The sequence below is a fragment of the Ctenopharyngodon idella genome, chromosome 9 (assembly GCF_019924925.1).
Source record: "Ctenopharyngodon idella isolate HZGC_01 chromosome 9, HZGC01, whole genome shotgun sequence".
NCBI lineage: Eukaryota > Metazoa > Chordata > Actinopteri > Cypriniformes > Xenocyprididae > Ctenopharyngodon > Ctenopharyngodon idella.
In genome coordinates, this window is record NC_067228.1 from 10,017,558 (window position 1) to 10,038,688 (window position 21,131).

Below are 21,131 nucleotides of genomic sequence, written 5' to 3' on the forward strand. Positions count from 1 at the left end.
ATGGACAGGCTCAGATGAAGGCAGTAACCTTGACCCCTACTTATAGCCAATTAGCCTTTCCCCAGTGAGTGTGTGGATGTCTGTGGGCTGCTTGTGAGATGGCCTAATCAGCTTACTGGAAAGAGATCAAAGACTACACACACACACGCACACACACACAAGCACGCGACGCTGTGCACACACAAACCCAGGATCAATGTAATAAGATTTTGAGCTGTCAAAGCTTGACAAACAGACCAGGAAGAATCATCAAGTAGTTTTCAGTGATCAAGCTACTGTTTTGTCCCCTTTGCCACAAACAGGGTGGTTTCTAGCAAATTCGATTTTAAGGAGCAAATGCGGCACATTAGTGCCCCTCAGTGGTTGATATAATTATTGCACCCATGTACTCTGAGTCTGCCTGCCTGCTAAAGGAACAATCTGGGTTCAATATCAATTAATATAAATCATACATGAAGTTGTACTTTTGGAAGACAAGTTTTAAGATGATTAATTTATTTTATCTGGAAACTGAAAGACTAACACAAAATCTCTCCATTCATGTTTAGTTCTATTTAATCTGAAATATTCCTCAAATAACAAGGTCTCCATTGTGTTCATAAAATGTAATAAAGGAAGACTGTTAACTTCAAAGTGAGGCAACCTAAATCACTTTAATGTTGTATGAGGTAAATTTATACTCCTTTCCAAACACAGTGCTTTTCCCACAGTACTGGATAAATTATGGTAAAAAGATTAGTTATGAGAGTTAAAAGAAATCATTAATGATTTGTTCTATCCTTTCAAAAATGTGAGCCCAAAAATATACACTGTACTTATATTAAAATAAATATATCACAAAAATAGGTTACATTAATAAATTATGTAATTCCTTACAGTTTATACTTTTAATGGGCTGGCTTAAGATATTTAATAAATTACACTGTGGACAAGGCTGTAGGATACAAACACTGTTTAAAAATAATTTATACAAAAATATTTTGAGGAAAAAAAAACTTTAGAGGCTAAAGAAGCAATGTGAAAAACATCAGGTTATTACACTGTGTCATAACAGCCTAAAAGCAGAAAGAGTGATTTATGTAACTGGGAGTGGAACCATGATGGCTGAGATTGTGCCTCAGTATGATGTCATTTCCTGGTCCATCTCAGATGTTGTGCTTTGGTGCTCTGGAAGTCTGTAAACAGCACAGAATAATCAGTCAAACGAATGAGAAACAAGAAAAGCATTTATTTCTCTAAATTTAATAACTGTCTAACTGCATTTAAACACAATGCAATCTCTGTTTCGATTCCTCTCTCCAATGTAGTAATTGTACATTTTAGTTATCACATCTTTCCGCGAAAAGTCCAAAAACTGACTCTGATTCTAAATGTGATTCTGATTAAGCAGGATTGTAACATCTGAAATGATTTATACTACCATTCAAAAGTTTGGAGTGTGCAAGACTTTTTAATGTTTTTGAAAGAAGGCTCTTGTGCTCATCAAGCCCGATTAAAAAAATCAGTTATACTATGAAATATTATTATAATTCAAAATGACTTTTTTTATTTGAATATATTTTACAATGTAATTTATTCCTGTGATGGCAAAGCTGAATTTTCATTACTCCAGTCTTCAGTGTCACATGATCCTTCAGAAATCATTCTAATATGCTGATTTGGTGCTCAAGAAAAATTCTTATTATTATCAATGTTGAAAATGGTTGTGTTGCATAATATATTTGCGGAAACCATGATACATTTATCTGAAATAGAAATTGGGAACAATGTAAAAGTCTTCACTGTCAGCTTAATTTAATGCATCCTTGCTGAATAAAAATATTAATTTATTTCAAAAGAAAAAAATATCACACTCAGTGACTGTAATGTGTGCATGTTATTCCTAATGTGGCCAATAGTGGGAGTTATGGCACTATGGGACACACAGAAAACACTAAGATTTATTAGGAATGTCCAAATTAATCAAACTCCAACAACATAAGGATTGTGAAGCAATATGCCTTGAAAAGCTTAATTAGGAAATAAATTCCATTTGACATATACATCTTTCTTCCTTCCTCACGTCTCAATCTCACATCCTTTCGTCATGTCTTAAAAGGAAAAAGCTAAGATGCAAGGAAAGGAAACAAGGATGCACAATTAAAGAAATGAGAAGACCCAGACCATTAAATATTATCTTCATCACACCTCAAAGTTTCCTCATCTTCACCAGTCAGGGGAAACATACGCCTTTTCCATGGTGGCAATGGCTACATAAGAGGGAAACAATTAAATTAAATTAAATTAAATTAAATTTAAATTTAATTAAAAATAGATTTTACCTCTCTGTCCTCCACACTGGCTTCTGACGGAGCTTCAGAAGGACTGAAGGTCCAGGTGGAGGGGACAGGAGAATGTACAGGTGGGTGACAGTGAGCAGGGTGGTCTCTCACAAACACAGAAGAACAGTTTCTCTTACATGGCCTGTGGAGAGAAAGAAAAAAGAAAGAAACAACAAAGAAAAGTTCAATCATCAGCAAATATGTACTGGAGAATATATGTGCAATAAGTACACATATACAATAACCATAATACACACTGACCTGATCCTGTTTCTTCTGTCCTGATCCCAGTAGGACCAGCAGAGTTTCTCTATACGCTCATAACTCTGGTGTCTCTGAAAGAAATCTTCATCTTCTATTGCTTCCAGCTGAGAGAGATAAAGCCCATCACTCCACAACAAACTGCCACTGATGACATTCACCATTTTTATGATCTACAGTGAGTATATAACTATAAAACTTACCCCCTCCTCTTGCTCATCCTCGTCTCTCTTCAATAAAGGAGAAATATCCACCTTTCGCCAACTGAAGTGAGTAAAGAGAATAGAATACACGAAACATGAATTCATCCATATCTTTATGCATCAGCACAATTATTGAAAGTGACTCATTGACCATCTATCAAGCACCCTATGGGTGGGCAGTCGGACCAAAAGCCTACATCACACTATTGGTACATATCAATAGTCATTTTTTCTGGAAATTCAAAGAGAAATTGTTTGATTAAATTTCCACTTAGTAATGCCTAGTTATCCAGTGAATTAAATACTTTACAAATGAAATGTATTTTAGTTTTTTTTTTTTTTTTTTTGAACAACTAAAATAACCAAAAGATTATTATTCATAACAAATTTATGAAAAATCTAATTATATAATAAGAGTTAAAACCAAAAAACTTAAACAGCAAAACTAACATCACATTAACACTCAAATACACTATCGTTCAAAAGTTTGGGGTCAGTACGTTTTTTTTTTTTTTTGTTTTGTTTTTAAGAAAATAATACTTTTATTCAGCAAGGATGAATTAAACTGATCAGTAAAGACATTTATAATGTTACAAAAGATTTCTGTTTCAAATAAATGTTTTTTTTTTTTTTTCTTTCTACTCAACAAAACATCCTGAAAAAATGTATCTCAGTTCCCACAAAAATATTAAGTAGCACAACTGTTTTCAACATTGATAATTGTCACAATCACCAGCTGGAGTGCCCTTGAGAGCCACCAGGGGGCACTCCATCACAGACTGTTGTCATTACCTAATGGACTTCATCTCCCATAGTCCATTGCCCAGGTTCACCTTCCATCATTATTTTCAGCTGTGTCTCATTTACCTCATTGCCTCTGCCTATATAAAGCCTGGTTACTCTATCACTCTTTGTGAAGTCTTGTATGTGTCAGCATTGCATCTCTGAGTGCTCATTTGGTTTTGACCCAGTTTGCTTGTCTCTTGCGGATTAATGTTTGGACTGTTAACCCTGTGTTTTGACCTTTTACCTGGCTTTTGGATTACAATTGTGGATTACCCTTTCAATAAATACTGCGTTTGGGTCCTCAACCTTTGTGTCTCAGAGCAGTTGCATGACAATAATAAGAAATGTTTCTTGAACACCAATGGCCTGTTGCATGAAGCTAGTTGAAGAAACTCTGAATTTCAAAATTGGTTTGGAGTTGACAAATCCAGATAAATCCAACCTGGTTTAGATCAGGATCAGCTGTTGCATAACGCTCGGTATACACTTTCTCTGTCAACTCAGGTTTAATCCAGAGTTTGCGATTAACTCTGAAGCGCGTGCACCTGAAAGTGTGACACGTGCGGCAAACAGCCAATCACACGGAACATGGAGAGCGTCCGTTTGATTCACTTCTCGTGAGAGAGCCGCGCAACTCACGTCTCCTCTGAAGACTAGGAGATCGTTATGAAAAATATCATGAAATTAAATGCATTTGTAAGGCAGGAATAAACACTGCTGCAGTGAAAGTTTGAAAAGGCAGCTGAAAGAAAATATCTGACTATATCAATGCATGTGAATCAAAGAAATATGTCTAACAATTTATAATATAATAATTTATATTAATTTCACAAAGAGCTCAAATGAATACACATAAGTTTAATTTGTTTAAAAGCTTTATATATCGATGCATGCATTATATTTATATCAATTTAAAAGCAAAGTTTAATATTAATTGTCAATTAGTATAATAATTATATGAATATATTATTATATGAATTATACATAATTCATTCATATAATATAAATATAATAAATAATTAGCAGCAAAAGATGAGCAATTTTGTCTCTAAAATGTTTTCACTATAAACTGATTTAATTTGGAGCGAGAGATACAGGGGGAGTGGCTTTATTGCATCAGATACATGTCACTTTACTCACAGCTGATTGGTCGAGTTTGGGTTTGTGATCTCTAACCCAGAATAAAACCTGCTCCGGAGCAGGTTAGCCGTGTAGCGTAAGTTACCATAGCAATGAAACTCGCTAAAAACCAATCCACTTTCATATGCCCGAAAAACCAGAGTTTACTCAAACTAATCTTGAACTTACCTGGGAAGAAACTAAAACCGGCTTTGTGCAACAGGCCACAAATCAGCAGATCAGATTGATTTCTAAAGGATCAAGTGACACTGAAGACTGGAGTAAAGATGCTGAAAATTCAGCTTTGCCATCACAGGAATAAATTGCAGTTTAAAATATATTCAAATAGAAAATTGTTATTTTAAACTGTAATAATAATATTATTTCACAATATTAGTTTTTACTAAATTTTTGATCACATTTGAAAGACTTTTTAATCGTAGTGTATTTCTAGTGCAGTATAATAAACAAGTCCTGATGTCTCTCTGATCTTGCCGTGTGAAAACAATCAATACCTGGGTGTCAAAATGTTCTTATACTGAAGTCTTTCCACTTTCACTGAGTTGAACAGAGACATGGGAATGACAATGTCATCAATGCTGGAAACACTCTCACAGTTTCTCCTGCGCAATGGGAACTAAAACAAAAAAAGGACAGTATATGATTATTTTCCTCAAAATATTAACCTCTGACTAGATTAACATTCCCCTCAAGGTAAGAATCACTAATGTTTGTTTGGATAAGAGCAAACTGAGATATACAGTATTTCTCATGGTTTGGTCAAAGGGCAGACCTGTGAGTTTCTCTGTTGTGTGGGTGTACAGTTAGAGATGGTCACATCCTCTAAAGATTCCTCCACATGACTGTCATCACTCTGGGAGACCAGATCAGAATTGGGTGTAATACTGGAGATCTGCAAGTCTAGAACAAAGCAGTATTACTACCTTAAACATCTCAGAGTCTTTGTTGTATATGAGTTAAATTTATCACATGTACCCATTGGCCTGTTGGAGCAGTGCCTCGTCCTCTTTCCCTCCCTGTAAGCTTGACTGCTGTGCTCTTGGGTACATGCCCATCGTATAGGAGTGCTCTCCCTTCTGTCTCTCTTCAAATGCCTTCTGTTTTTCCGTCGGTGACTGCAATCTATAATCATTAATTATACAACATAAAGACATATTCCTACTTATCAGAAAACAAAGAATATTCATAATACACATGGGTGAGTTTCACAAAACATGTCAAGATCACATCCAGTTCATATTTCACCCCAATATCAAAAGAAAGAAATAAGAAATTATTTTTGCCTAAAGTAAATGAAACCTATTTTAGGACAATGCATATTTTTACATTGTGACGATATTTCCATATTCTCATTAATATAATACATAAAAAATCTCATTCTTATTACTGTAATGCAAAAAAAAGATATATTATGTAAATTGTAAATTACTTAAAGGTCATAGCAGTATTTGTTATACTGCCTTTAATTTTTCTGATTTAAATACATTTAAAAAAAAAAAAAAATCTGTCATGAGAATCTAATGAGAACCACCTCTGATAATGATTAGAATTTTAAAAAATAGATAGATAGATAGATAGATTGACTGATTTACAATATTAATAAAAAGAATATCAAGGAGATCACTGAAATACTAAGGGGGCGACAAGACCACAATTTATTTTGGCTATAAATAATTTGACCCTGATGAAATATTACTGGTGTGTAGATGTGTACTGTGCCTTCAGGCTGGATTTGTGAGTTAGTGTGATTTGTGAGTCTGTGTAGATCTCCACTCATGGTCTGGAAGCTACAGGATTGCAGATAGACCGCCTGAGCCACAGAGATAAACATAGACAATACACCACAACATTATGACTAAACCCACCCAGCAGCCTACACACACCTTACATCATCCCACACACTGGACTTCAGAAGAACATCCCCATACACATCATACACATCCAGGTTATGTGATGAAAAGAGGAATGGAGGGACCATGAGACAATTGCTAAGGAAATATTCCTAGCTTTTATAGGTTTTTTTTTTTTTTTTTGTAATTCATTCACTGACTACAGGGGTGCTCCAAAACACTGACAGAAAATCAACTAAACAGCATGAGGTTTGTTTTTACTTTAGAAACCCTTACCACAGTTCCATTCCAGTGCAATCACTCACTCACTCTGACAATATCTCTCTGTTAAGAATAGCATTGCTGTTTCAGGATCATTAGGCCCCCTAGTCAGACAATAACCAGCAGAGCAGAGAAGAGTGGCAGACCATTAATGATTAGAGCATGAGTCAGAGTCCAGTGCCAGGTCAGCTCACTTCAACCCCAGCACTGCATTAAGACTGTGGAGCAGCTATCGACTTCAACATGACCTTCAGAGCTGCACTGGGAATGGGCGTCACTGTGTATTAAAAAGTATCGTGCCTGGACATTATTTAGGCAAACATTGTTGTGATGTCACAACATGGAAATCAATTAGGTTAGGTTTAAGATTGTATTTTATGTTTTAATAAATAAATGGTAAATAAAAAAAAAGAAATATACACTACCGTTCAAAAGATTTTTTTTTTTTTTTTGAAAGAAGTCTCTTATGTTGACAAAAATGCATTTATTTGATCAAAAATACAGTTAAACCTGTAATACTGTGAAATATTATTGCAATTTAAAATAATCATTTTTGAATATATTTTAAAATGTAATTTATTCCTGTAATGGCAAAGCTGAATTTTCTGCAGCCATTACTCCAGTTTTCAATGTCACATGATCCTTCAGAAATCATTGTAATATTTTGATTAGGTACTCAAGAAATATTTCTTCTTATTATGAATGTTGAAAACAATTGGGCTGCTTAATATTTTTGTGGAAACCATGAAACAATGTAAAAACAATTTACTAGCTGAATTAAATTTCTTCAAAAACTCTTACTCACCCCAAACTTTCAAATGGTAGTGTATAAAATATAAATTATAATCAAATTATTCTTTAAATAATAAAGAAATGGGTCATAAATTAAAACTTAAATCTAATAAAAATATTAAGGCTTGTTTGTGATTCTATTGATAATATTAATAAAAGGAATATCAAGGAGATCATGGAAACACTAAGAGGGCTACAATATATTTCAGCTATAAATAATCTGACCACAATGAAAGGTCATTGGTGTGCATGTGTACAGTGCCTCAACAAGCTGAATTTTCAGCAGCCATTACTCCAGTCTTTAGTGTCACATGATCCTTTCATTATTCTACCAAATAACTATGTGTGCTGTGTATTTATATTAAAGTGTCTCATATTTAGCTTAGCAAAATCTTAATGGCAAACTGCTGAACTTAATTTAAGTCTCTTTGTTTGACACATGGATTTGCTGTTATAGTCATTTCTATTAAAGTAGACAAAAAAGAAACATTGGGAAGAACAAACACATTTTTAAACACGTGTACTTAAATGCTTCCACACACAAACGGCATGAGATGATTCTTACGGAATAACGATCGGGAGACTCTGCCTCTGGAGCCGAGACAGTGATGGGGACTGGACCGCTCATTCTTCACGAGGAGAGATCGCTGAAGCACATTTTCTTCAAACAGAGCATTTTGCAGATGGAAGGATGATGGAGTTTCTGATGGATACAGCAGACAGGACACAGTCAAACATCATTTATATAACAAACACGATAGAAAAACTTAATAGTTGCACCGAACTTAAATATAGTGTCAATACAGTAGATATGAGGCTGTGGTTAGTTAATATGGAAACATCTGTACATAAAGAAAACATCTTGTCAAAACATTGTCAAATGTGAAAAATGTCAGACTTGAATGGATGTTGCATTTGAGTCACATTACAGTATGAACTGAACGCAGAGATTTATACTAATGGCAACCAAGGCTAATTTGATCTACCTACTCCACATTCCTGCTGCTGCACGCAATCAGCAAAACTGCAGGAAGAGCACAATTTTGACATGCTGATGGAGTAACAGTCTGATATGAGACAATTTATTCTGAGTGAATTAAAATGACAGGCTAATGCAGTGAGATGGATGAGTGATTAATGGATTGCTGTAGTATTAACCTATAACCTTTATAAAACCATTAATATCATAACATCTAATTACCACAGCAAAAATATGAACACTCTTCTACTGTTTAAGACAGACTCTGCTCCAAATCCTAGAGAGTTGCCTATGTAGGTAGCATTTTAATGCATCTAAAACAGCATCACATGTATCCTTTGTGGAGAAGTCAATTTACAATGTGTGACAGGCTCCATGAAAAAAATCCTTGCAAGATGGTGGATGGAGCAAGAAAAATCAGTTTTAAACCATTCATCTCTCTACCTGAGGACAGCGATAGAACACAATGCACTTTGCCGTCTGTTTTCTCTTTTCTGCGGGGGCATTCAGGGTTTGTGCACACAGAGGCAGAATCACAGGAGGCGCAATTGGGAAAAAGAGAAGGGGAAGATTGCCGGACCTGTGAAGAGAGAGAAAGAAAGCAAATTTAACCAAAACAGGGAGGTTATCAGAAGTTATGAGCAGAAGGGAGATTACAAATCCTGGGAAGCATAATTACTAATCAAACATCTCTTACTGATGCTAAAGGCCTGATTTGCAGCTAAATGATCCAGTCCTGATTTGTCCAACTGAGCATTAAAACAAATAAAAAGAGTTGGACGTACACAGCTAAGTTAATAAAGCCAAATCTATGACACACAGTTCTCTGGGGAACCATTACGACATAATCAATGCATGAAAAGGAAAATCATGGCAGCCAAAATCAGACAACTACAAAATGAGAATCATAAACAAGGTTAAAGGAAGTGCACCAGGCACCAGCTGGAAAAGAGACTCAAAACATGGCGTGAGTCATGGTGCAATGTGAAGAGGGCTGGCACGCACACAAATAACTTTAAACTCCTTCATTAAAGGAATAGTTTTGTACTGAGAAGATTCTGCCATCATGTTGTTCAAAACCTGAATAAAAGCATAGTTAAAAATAATCACATTTTCCACTATTTTTCACTAAATGAAGAAAGAATAATAATCATTTATATGCACCAATATAACCATACATGGAAAACTGAAAATGCCACATGGAGACCAATTTTTGAGTGCTCACATAAATTAATAATTGAATCAGTTATTGTCTGATTCATTGAAATGCACAAGTCTGAACTGATTCATGGAAATTAATCAAACTTACCAACTCTCACAGTTTGTGGTACTGAAGATTAAATCAGAGACACTCTCGTACTTGTGACTCATGATGTAAAGATCAAAAAATTTTGAAGCTTAAAAAAGTCACACAATCACAATGTGCTTTCACTGAGATTCTTATTTTGTGTTCCACAAAATAAAGTCATTCAGAATTGGAACAAAGTGTAGGTACAATTTGACAAGATTTCCATTACTGGCTGAACTATTCCTATAAAAGATTTAATGTTGTTTGTCTATTTCTTTTTATTACATTCCATTTTGGTAAATACAACTTCATCCTGCTGCTTCCAGGTTCTGGCCTTAAAATGAAGCATGTCTGATTTACAGTTCCAGGCTGCTGACAGAGGACACTGAAGGACAGCAGGGTAGACCTCAAATCAGCCAGAAGCAATTACAAGATTATCGTCATTTATGAAATTGCAGCTGGCTTAAGCACAGTGTGATAGCAGTTTTCAAGGAGAGGATAGAAAAAGGCTAGGCTATTCCTTCTGAGCTCCCCTGGGGGCTGTTGGGAAAACACACATACCTGGACCACACACACATATCAGTGCAAGTCCCACTAGTTCAGCCATTACCACATACAAATGTGCTTAGCCCTTTTTTACTCAAGCACATTGAAGCTGTTATGTCAGCAATCACACACCTATTCAAAAGTTTGGAGTAGGTCAGAATTTGAATGCTTTTATTCAGCAAAGATGCATTAAATTGATCAAAAGTCAGTAAAGACGTATAAAATTACAAAAGATTTCTATTTCAAATAAATGGTGTTCTTTTGAACTGTTTATTCATCAAAGAATCCTGGAAAAAATATTACGGTTTCCACAAAAATATTAAGCAGCACAACTGTTTTCAACATTGATAATAATAAAAATGTTTCTTGAGCAGAAAATCAGCATATTATAATGATTTCTGAAAGATCATGTGACACTGAAAACTGAAGAAATGGCTGCTGAAAATTCTGCTTTACCATCACAGGAATAAATTACAGTTTAAAATATATTAAAATAGAAAATAGTTATTTTACATTGCAATAAGTGACAGTATCAAATAAATTTAGCCTTGGTGAGCATAAGACACTTCTTTCAAAAACATTTAAAAATCTTACTGACCCCAAACTTTTGATAAGTACTGTATGCTTTGCCATGCCGTATTTTACTTGACTCATTTGATTGGACTCCCAAGAGTTAAGACACTTTTACATCAATTTGGGTTAAAAATGCCAACCTGTTCTCTGTGAGACAATGGGTCCATGACGAAAAGTCTAGGCTTGTGATAGGTGAGAAGGGGTCGTGTCCGAGCTGACATACAGATGGCATCCACCTGAGGGAGATACTGTCGTCTGTGACATGTTCGCTTCCTCTTCTGCCTGACTTTGTGTAAACACTGTTGCCCACTGGGAACAAAGGTACCTGTGTGTGTCACTTGGCTGTAAAAGTAGGGATAAAATCTTCAGAAATCTGATCATACAACAAATAAAGAGGGCGAACTTCATTGGTTCTCTTCTCCACTCAGATTTTCTCGTCCTTTCCCCCCTTTCTAATTCTTCTCAATGTCTTGTTCGCTCATTCAGTTTTCCACTGGGCCAAATGATTCATCCTGACACTCACATGAGATACATAAATTTATACAAATTTATACATAAATATTTATCAGAATGAGGGAGCTTCTACAGTGCTGCAATAAATACAAAATTCATGAATTAAATCAAGACAAACAGCTTCAATAACATGTAGGACAATTAATCACAATTCCATTTTTGTTTTTAAAGTGCCTCTATTATGCTATTTCCGCATAATATACGTAAGCAATAAGGTACTCGAGGCTGTGCTGTATCATGAATAAGTCGCGGCTGAAGGGCGTTGTTCTTCTGCAAGCCCTTCAGCCGTGACTTGTTCACGATACAGCACTAGCCTCGAGTACCTTATTGCTTTTATAAAACGATTACCACACAATACAAATATTAAAACCAAAAATATATAACAATGCAACTTTCATGAAGTAAACTCTTACTAAAAGCCTTCCTTCCGCCGGAAAAAATAGTCCCTGACCGTGAACAGCAACAGAAGTTACATTATAACACCATTAGATGGCGGCAAAGACTGTCTTTATGAGTGTGTCAGTCAATAGCGAAGCAAACTTTTACATTGAAAAGACTGAATTGTTGTGAACACGGAACAAGACACAACTGACAAATGCTTTGACTAGCAACTGTCAGTCACGGGAAAACCCCTTAAATGTTAAAAGGACAAGATAATACATCGGGCATTTAAACAGATTTTTTTATTATGAACATAGGACTGACCTGAAGGAAAATGCTAAATCTGAATGCACGTAATAAACTCACTCAATCGATCTCTTTCTCACAATACTCTTCTACATAATACAGTAAGCTTCAATGAACAATTTCATTTGAGAACATACAGTTTACGTTGCTAAGAATGGTTGCTAAGGGTGTTGTGTAGTGATACACAGAACCATTGGGTGAAGTGGTCATAGCCGTGTTTCATCGTGAATAAAACACAGCTATTGACCAATCAGAATCAAGGACAGGAACTAACCGTTTTATAAATTGCAGCATCACCTCTTTTCTCGCGGTGTCTGAAATGGTTTGATAAAGCATTCAGTCTCTCTAAACCCCTTCTTTTCGAAAGCCTACTCTGCTCTGATTGGTCAAATGGCCCAGTTTGTTGTGAATGGTCTGCCACTTACAGTGCATGTCGGAAACTAAACGTCCAATACCATGTCTGAATTTCAGCTCCGGAAGCTTCCTCTGCACTTGTTTACACAGTGATATAACAGAAACTACGGCATTGGTTTTACTTTATCAATTTGAGTCCGAGTCCTTATCCTTTTGAATTGCATGCAAAGTGAATTTGCTTTCGCAGCACAGAAAACAGCGTCTTCTCAACATGTCGACAACACTAAACATACTCTTCCAGGCTTCAGCTACAACTATAGTGTTTGAGGGTGGGTCAAAGTAGAGTAGACGTTTGAAGATCATGGGATGGCATTATGCAAATTTGTTACAAACCTACATAGCTTCATGCAGGAAGAATTTTGAATGGAATTCTCTAAACTTTGCAGACATTTTACATTCAAAAACAGCTATATTACACACTACATAAAAGGTAATATCCAAAAAAAGCATGATAGGGCACTTTAAATAAATGACCCTGTGAAATATCTGAGGTTAATTTTAGCCTGTTGATGAGCTTGTATGTGCTGGTTTGCTCCTCACCTGCTATAAGCTGTTTTCTGTTGGCCTCTCCAGCGATCGCATGGTCCTTTAGACATAGGTGATGAAGAAGGTGAAGCACTCAAAGATGGCATCAGACTGTTCACAATCTGAGTCAGCTGTGCACTCTGAACAAACACACAGACACAAAGATGAATTGAGTGGGTTGATTAAGTCAGTTATGAATAATGACATTTCCATCTTTCATTTTTATCTTGTCTTTTCTATGTTCTTGTCTAAGTGAGTGTGCTTTTCTTTAGCACCTGTCTCTCAATGTTCCTCAGAAGACGTGTGGGGCTGCTGGGTTCCATCTCTAGATCAGAGTGCAAATCTCGCATGTTCCCCGCCGTGTACGATAGATCCATAGTCTCTGTCCACAGGGTGTGCTGGATCTGCCTGTCCGTCAGGGGCTGAGACTCTGCTAAAACCACATGACCCTGGAAGACATATTAAGGACACATGCATCAATGCGCCATTCAGAATTAAATTATGAAATTTTTTCAGTTCAGTTCAGCAATTTTTAATCTGAACTGAAGTATCACATAGCAGTAGTGTTGCAATTCAAAACTGAATTTAAAGAAGTAGAACTAAAATGTGATGAAATCCAAAGAAATTCTATAACTGGTGTGAATGTATTTTAATTTGTAAATTTGAGTATTCCGGGAAATTAAGTGTGCTATATTTTATAATGTGTGTTATATTTAATAAATAAATTTTTTATTTTAAAAATTGGTGGAAGCACACTTAATTTCCCAGAATTCTCTAATTTACTCAATATATCTTATAACCAAAAGATTAAAATTACCATATGTATTTTTTATAAAGCTATCTAAAAATATGGTGGCCATTTTGATGCGTTGAATGCAGGAATTAAAATATTGATGTCTGTGTTTTGACAGTATTTAACTTTTTTAATTATAAGAATCTACATAGTAAGTCAAAATTAATGATGTCATTGTCACAACATTTATATTTTGACTGTTTGGACTAATTCTTCTGTTACGTGAGACTACTGAATTCCTACTGAATAAATTCCTTTTCAGTCATTCCAATTCACCATCCTGTTAGACATGGCCATTTCAAATCAAATTCACACATGAACTGAAAGGGAGCCAATTCTTAAATTATGAAATTCTAACTGCACAGCCCATTTCCTTCCTGATCTAATAGATACTGTGTTAGTTCTTTACCTTATTAGAGAGGATCTGCTGCTGGAGCTTTCCAAGCTGCTGAATGTGAGAGTCCAGCTCAGACAGTCTCATCTGCAGCCATGTCCAGCGACTGCAGAGTTCAGCTCTGTCCTTCAGCCATCTCCACTCACAGACATGACATCTACCCTCCCACAAAACACAGAAAAGGTCATTTAGCTGAGATTTTATCCAAAGTGACTTACAGTACACTTCACATGAAGACAATCCTCCAGGAGCAACCTTGGCAGAGTGTTTAGGAAACCTGTTCAAGAAACTGGCCCAAAATTTGAGGATCTGACCATACAGATATCTGTCTGTCTGTCTTCCTCTCAGTAGATATACTGTATATATTAGCGCAGACTCTCACCCCAAATTCCAGGAATATCCACAAAGCAGTGGAGCAGCAGTGAACTCATACAAATACACTGGGAAGAATGAGATCTCCTCCTGGGCCAACCGTTTTGTTCCCTGTATAAACAAACACTTCACCTCTCTTAGCCAGCCTACTTTCTCTCTCTCTCTCTCTCTCTCTGAGTCAAAACACATTTACAGGGCACATCCCTGCTTTAACAAAACAAATGGCATTCATAGAACAAGTGAGCAACCATATCTACTATTCCTGAATTGAAAATACGAGACCATAGATGGCTTTGTTGCTTCCTTGGTTCTTCATTTAATGCCTCAAGGGAGTCACGACCAAATAATATCACTACATAAACTCTTTATTGCACTGCATATGTTCCAAAGCCAAATAAGCAGACACTCAAGCTCCGCTAAAAATGTAGGTCTTTTGATTTTTTTTTTAGAATTAAGTAACCACAACTTAACCACTTCAAAACGTGAACATCTGTGAAAAGAAAGAGAGTACTGACGTCAAAGGTGTGCATTCCACTGGCTGAGAGCCTAATCTCTATCCACAAAAAGTGCCCTTAAGCAATTCTGTTACTAAAGCCAGATAACTTATTTAAAACCTTTCAATGTTCTCATATCCAGCTTCTTCAGAGAATCCAGAGCAATGGCCACTGGTTTAAAACTCTGATGAGATGCATAGACAGTAATTGAGATTGTCAAGACATGTGGAAAAGTCACTGAAACTATTTTGTCATGGCCTGAGGGGAAGCACATCCAACAACCACATCAGCCGAAAGTTAAATGAAGGCTAACAAAGACTAAGGGGCGTTCACTCAATTTCTAGCAGAACTGCAACATGAGTGCAATGGGACAAGTTCAAATTTATGCAAATCAGGGATATTATAGTGAACTAAAGCTAATATAGAAATCTAGGAGTTTCCTGAAAGATATTCTCCTCAAACATGTCTTTTGATACTGGATGTTCTCCCATCCAAGCTTATGCTGCGACCTTACAAAGTAAGTGCAGAGTGGGCGAGCAAATAACAGAGAAGGACATGAAAGCTCTGATGTACGGGCTGGCGAAGGGCAGCCTGATCTCTATTTATTTACTCATCCCAGGGAAAGGATAGTGCAGCTGTCTGTTTCACTGCGGCTGTACAGAAACAGGATCGGAAGAAGAGCCAGCTGCACATGAACACACTAGATAAAAATCTTCAACATGGGGGAGAAATATGGTGACAATTTCGTAACAGCTGTGTACAGAACAGAGTGCTTCTGTGTCTGTGAGCAATGCTCTTAAAGAAACATATAGCACTGCCAGAGCCAAATGCTTCCTCTTTCCATCTTCTATGGTGCTGTTTGTTTTCCTGAACTTGTCGTTACGCTCCCTCGCTGCTTGCCAAAGGCTCACGGCTGGCCTGTCATTAAAAGTTTTCTTTTACTGCCTGGCAACTACTATGAAGAGATTAATTCTACCCTTCAATTCACCTACTTCAAGATCTCACCCAACGATATTTTTTTGGTATTTTGAAGCTAGAAACAGAGTCTTAAATATTTTGACTTATATACTTTATGTATCCATTCAAAAGTAAGGTTTTTTTTAACTCATACTTTTATTCAGCAAAGATGCATTAAACTGACAAATTAAAAGTGACAGTAAAGACATTTATAATGTTATAAAGATTTCTATCTAAAATAAATGCTGTTCTTTTGAATTTTCTATTCATCAAAGACTCCTGAAAACCGATGTTTCTTGAGCATCAAATCAGCATATTAGAATGATTTTTGAAAGATCATGTGACTGAAGACTGGAGTAATTGCTGTTGAAAATTTAGATTTAAATATTTTAAATTCAGGAATAAATTACATTTGAAAATATCTTAAATAGAAAACAGTTTTAAATTGTAATAATATTTCACAATATCACTGTTTTTAATGTATTTTTACTGTATTTAAAAAAAACCTTAACAAAAAAACTTTATTTGAGAATGTACACAACTAGAAATAATATTCATTGTCCTCAGTCCTCAAGTCCTCAGAAGTAATGCAAAGGCATTTGTATGAGAAACAGACTGAATTTTAATAAATGTTTATCAGTGAACTGAACTATCAGCAAATAGTGACAATTTTCTGTCAGTTCTTCACACAAAGCTATCATATGGATTCAGAAGCATATAAAGATCACTTTTATGGTACTTTTTGCCATTAATTGAGCCAGATAGACATGAACTGTTATTTTTTCACTATTAACTGTTTTATGAAAAGAGTTGTGTGAAGATAAAAATTACCCCTTTTGATGTCTTTCAGTTAGGTTCACCTTTTTCCATGTGTCAGAACTCAACTTGATTTCAAGGTCAGCATTTATTAAGCATCACATCATACTCACTGCGGTTCCACTGAGGTCTCTCTGGTGTCCTCATGTTCCGACTCCTCATCTGAGCTGCTCCCTGTGGCGTCTGAGTCCAAAGACTCCAGCACCCTGTGGAGAACAGCATGACCACCGTGTGCTAAACTCTGCACATCTCTGGATGTCAGAGGTTGCCCGTGTGCTTGAGGGTATTGAAGATTTCTTTCAAGAGCCTGCTCTACCTCCTGCATCTCTACAGCATTAAAAGTCTCAAAAAGATGCTCTGATGTCCTGGGGCACTGCGGGGAACAACGTGTTTCAAGAAGTTTGCTCTTCAAACCCTCCAGTTGGTGGCTATAGTGTCTAGAAGCATGTTCACCAAGCACCGCCAACACCCTCTGTTGTAAACGTCCGGCTCGATTCGCCAATGAAACATGCTGGGAGAGATGCCACAATGACTGAATCATCAATCCTTCCTCCATTTCCTCCACACTGTCAACCCATGAAGCATTGTTCTTCCTGTTTTGATGTGGCGCTTGCTCTGAGGAAAGTGATTTGGTGCCCACTTGATAGTCTCTTGTAGAACAACCATGTTGCAGAGGTTTGGGGTTGTGTCTAGGCTCTACCATGTATTGTGCATTGTCTTCAAGAGTGGGCATGAAACACATTTGTGGAGCACCTGCCGGAGAACCCGGAGAGTTTCTGTTCACTGAGAGTAGGGTGAGTTCTGGGCTTGACAGCAGAAAAGCTTTGGGACATGAATCCTGAAACATGGGTGACAGGAGCATCTCCGGGAGCTGAGGAGAACCTTTAGAGGATAGGAGGTCCAGATGGACCACTGAAGGGAGGTTCTGCCAAATCTTCTGTCCAAAACTATTCTCCACATCCACACCTAGTGCAACACCGCTGCAGTCCATATTTCCACTCAAAGCAGAGGATAAAATGGATTTTGAGCTGATGTTTGGATGTGTCATTTCCTATTCCAAGTCCGAGGACTGATGGATATATCGTCAGATCCAGGGCTCATAACATCATCTGAAAGAAACTGTCAACTGATCGTGCAGATCTATTAAAAGAGACACCGATTATTATAACAGATATAGCTACTGTACAATGTGACTGTGTGAAATAATGTTTGTGATATCCTCTAACTTTATCAATAACAATTGTAATTTAAAACAATCTGTCTAATTATAGCAGAAAAACAAGGGAACAACTGCAAATGTTTGTAAACGGATAGATTACAACTATTTTTCGCTCACGCGATAAGCGTAATATTACGAAAATAACGGCAGGATTGAAGTATAACGTCATCTCACCTTTAACAGCCGCTCATTTCAAAAACAAGAATCGGACAGACCAGAAATAGATTATCACCCATGAATGAATCATAAATACAGTCCTGCAAGTGATAAAACATACTGATTTGTCAGTTTTATAAACAGAAATCGACCGATCCGTCCGATGTTCCTTCACACCGCTCAACAGCCGCCACCGGAGGACCGAGACGAGAGTGAGAGAGAAAGAGAGAGAGAGAGAGTGAAAGTGCGCGTGAGTGAGTGTTTATGTAGCCTACCCTGTTGGTTACTTTCATTGGACGCTAAATATATATTTTAAAAAGTTATTATAGTATTAAACAATCTAATATTTATTTTAAAAATCATAGCATATTTATATTATTCATAAATATAAAAAAGACCATATGTTTAGTTTTCTTTTTCAGACCTAAAATTTCGCAATGAGTGTTATCGTCGTTTGTTGTTGATAACTAGCAATTTTTTTGTGACTGCAGTCAATGAAAACAACTGATTGTATCAAGCAGCCCAGACATGCCATGAGGTATTTGGCATATTTGTGGCAAAGTTTTGAACTGTCAGGTTAGAAAATATCCTTATACATACTGTATTACCTGTGCTATTGATCAATAGACTGGGATGTGACATTATCAGATGATTCCTGTAATTTCTAAAGAAAATAAACCCCTTTCAGTTTGGGTAAGGAAGGAGGGTTTTTCCTGAGAGCTGCTCTTGAGGTTTGTTTTGCTTTACTTCTTGCTAAGTGCGTGTATAGGCTTGAAACGCAGTGAAACGCTTGTTTGAACCTGAACCCTTCAGCTACTCTGAACAGAATTTGGTTGTAATATGCATTCAGTCCACCAGGTGGGACTACAGCTATTTGAATTAGGAGTTGAAACAACAAATGCACGTCACCAATAACTAATGACCCCATCTTTGTGTAGAATAATATTCTTATATATATTTCTACATGCGTGCCACGTCACATAACACTTGGAAAAATAACCCTTTCATAACATTTGTAGTACTCAGGCAATCAAAATAATAAGTCAATGTGTAAACAAAATATGTTTATTTATGCATTTTTACTCTGGTCTAGTTTCCATATATTTGCACTTCTCGATATTTTTTTATATAATGTAAAACCAATGGCAATGTTAGAATGAAAACATTAGGCTGAAGAAAAACTGAGAGCATGCGAATATCTGATGAAGCATCAAGCAAACAAAGAATAAACAGCTTACATGTATCCCTGAATAGAGTACAACATACAGTTGCAAGAAAAAGTATGTGAACCACATGCAGAATCTGTGAAAATGTGAATGATTTTAACAAAATAAGAGAGATCATACAAAATGCATGTTATTTTTCATTTAGTACTGTCCCGAGTAAGATATTTTACATAAAAGATGTTTACATATAATCCATAAGACAAAAAAATAGCTGAATTTATTAAAATAACCCCATTCAAATGTTTGTGAACCATTGATTCTTAATACTGTGTGTGGTTACCTGGATGATCCACGACTGTTTTTTTGTTTTCTGATGGTTGTTCTGAGCATTTAAACTGAGCTCTGTTCTTCAGGAAAAATCTCCAGGTCCTGCAGATTCTTCAGTTTTCCAGCATTTTTTGCATATTTGAACCCTTTACAGCAGAGACTGAATGATTTTGAGATCCATCTTTTCACACTGAGGACAATTGAGGGACTCAAACACAACTAATAAAAAAGGTTCAAACATTCACTGATGCTCCAGAAGAAAACATGATGCATTATTAGATGGGGGGTGAAAACATTTTGAATTTGAAGATCAAGGTAAATTGTACTTAATTTGTCTTCTGGGAAACATGTAAGTATCTTCTGTTGCTTCCGAGGGGCAGTACTAAATGAAAAAAAATGATATTTAAACGAAATAAGAAAAATGTGTACATCTTCATCCTGTTCAAAAGTTTTCATCCCCCGATTCTTAATGCATTGTGTTTCCTTCTGGAGCATCAGTGAATGTTTGAACCTTTTTTATTATTTGTGTTTGAGTCCCTCAATTGTCCTCAGTGTGAAAAGACGGATCTCAAAATCATTCAGTCACTGCTGTAAAGGGTTCAAATATGCAAATGTACAATTTTGAGAGATCTCTCTTATTTTGTTAAAATTATTCACATTTTCACAGATTCTGCAAGTGGTTCACATACTTTTTCTTGCAACTGTACATAACAGCAAACAATTTCTGAATTTCTACTGTACATATGCATCATGTAGAGTCATATAGTAGCCTATATTTCTGAATAATCACAATGGAAAGAAAGAAAGAAAGAAAGAAAGAAAGAAATGTATGTCCATGCGTCAAAGGGGAGAAACTGGTGTAAGATTTGCAAAAATCACTGCAAAATCACTTCACAAAATCACTGAACCCCTTTGTCAACACAATTTAATTTCAGGGTACAATGATCCATTCAAATTTCTGCAAAATATATTGTTATATTATATTATATATTTATATATTATATCCAGATCACATGTATAATGAATTCAAATAGAAAGAAGAATCTGCTGAAAAACAATGCCAAGCACACAGAGTCTGATGTGGCAAAAAAAGGACATAGGGCAGGAACAATCTACATTCAGACCAAGGAAGACAGTAAAACCAGCCCTCATTGCAAAGAGTAGGCTATAGCAGTTGCTGAAAAAATGTATATCCATTGACCTGGATAATCAATGTAAAGAAAAAAGGCTAAAAATGTTAAGAATGTTAATAATAAGATTGCATCCAAATGACCCCAGCAAAACATTAAGCAGTGATT

General features: G+C 36.2%; 1 protein-coding gene across 4 annotated transcripts; it reads right to left on the bottom strand.

Annotated features, from left to right (window-relative positions):
- Positions 1 to 634: 634 nt before the first annotated feature.
- kansl1l (KAT8 regulatory NSL complex subunit 1-like) lies at positions 635 to 18,569 on the bottom strand. Of its 4 annotated transcripts, none has more exons than XM_051906629.1 (16): positions 18,359 to 18,569; positions 17,079 to 18,105; positions 14,342 to 14,483; positions 13,415 to 13,588; positions 13,155 to 13,279; positions 11,141 to 11,309; positions 9,038 to 9,173; positions 8,180 to 8,317; positions 5,687 to 5,833; positions 5,484 to 5,611; positions 5,206 to 5,327; positions 2,786 to 2,846; positions 2,583 to 2,689; positions 2,322 to 2,463; positions 2,188 to 2,249; positions 635 to 1,175 (listed from the first exon to the last, which is right to left on the bottom strand). In XM_051906629.1, exons 2-16 carry the CDS (start codon positions 18,011 to 18,013, stop codon positions 1,118 to 1,120), a joined length of 2,646 nt encoding a protein of 881 aa, XP_051762589.1. In that variant the 5' UTR covers positions 18,014 to 18,105; positions 18,359 to 18,569; the 3' UTR covers positions 635 to 1,117. The 4 variants fall into 4 exon arrangements, with proteins under 4 accessions (XP_051762589.1, XP_051762590.1, XP_051762588.1 ...); XM_051906630.1 differs by having other exon boundaries at positions 2,164 to 2,249; positions 11,141 to 11,342; positions 18,359 to 18,564; XM_051906628.1 differs by having other exon boundaries at positions 11,141 to 11,342; positions 18,359 to 18,563.
- Between the last annotated feature and the right edge of the window lie 2,562 nt (positions 18,570 to 21,131).

Bases quoted from the DNA above. Each gene is read 5' to 3' on its own strand.
- kansl1l (XM_051906628.1), bottom strand. From the start codon at position 18,013: ATGACACATCCAAACATCAGCTCAAAATCCATTTTATCCTCTGCTTTG. The intron at 8,318-9,037 runs GTAGAGAGATGA...TGTATCCATCAG, and splicing joins TGTTCTATCGCTGTCCTCAG to AAACTCCATCATCCTTCCAT. The intron at 5,328-5,483 runs GTCTGCCCTTTG...TTTTTGTTTTAG, and splicing joins CACAACAGAGAAACTCACAG to TTCCCATTGCGCAGGAGAAA.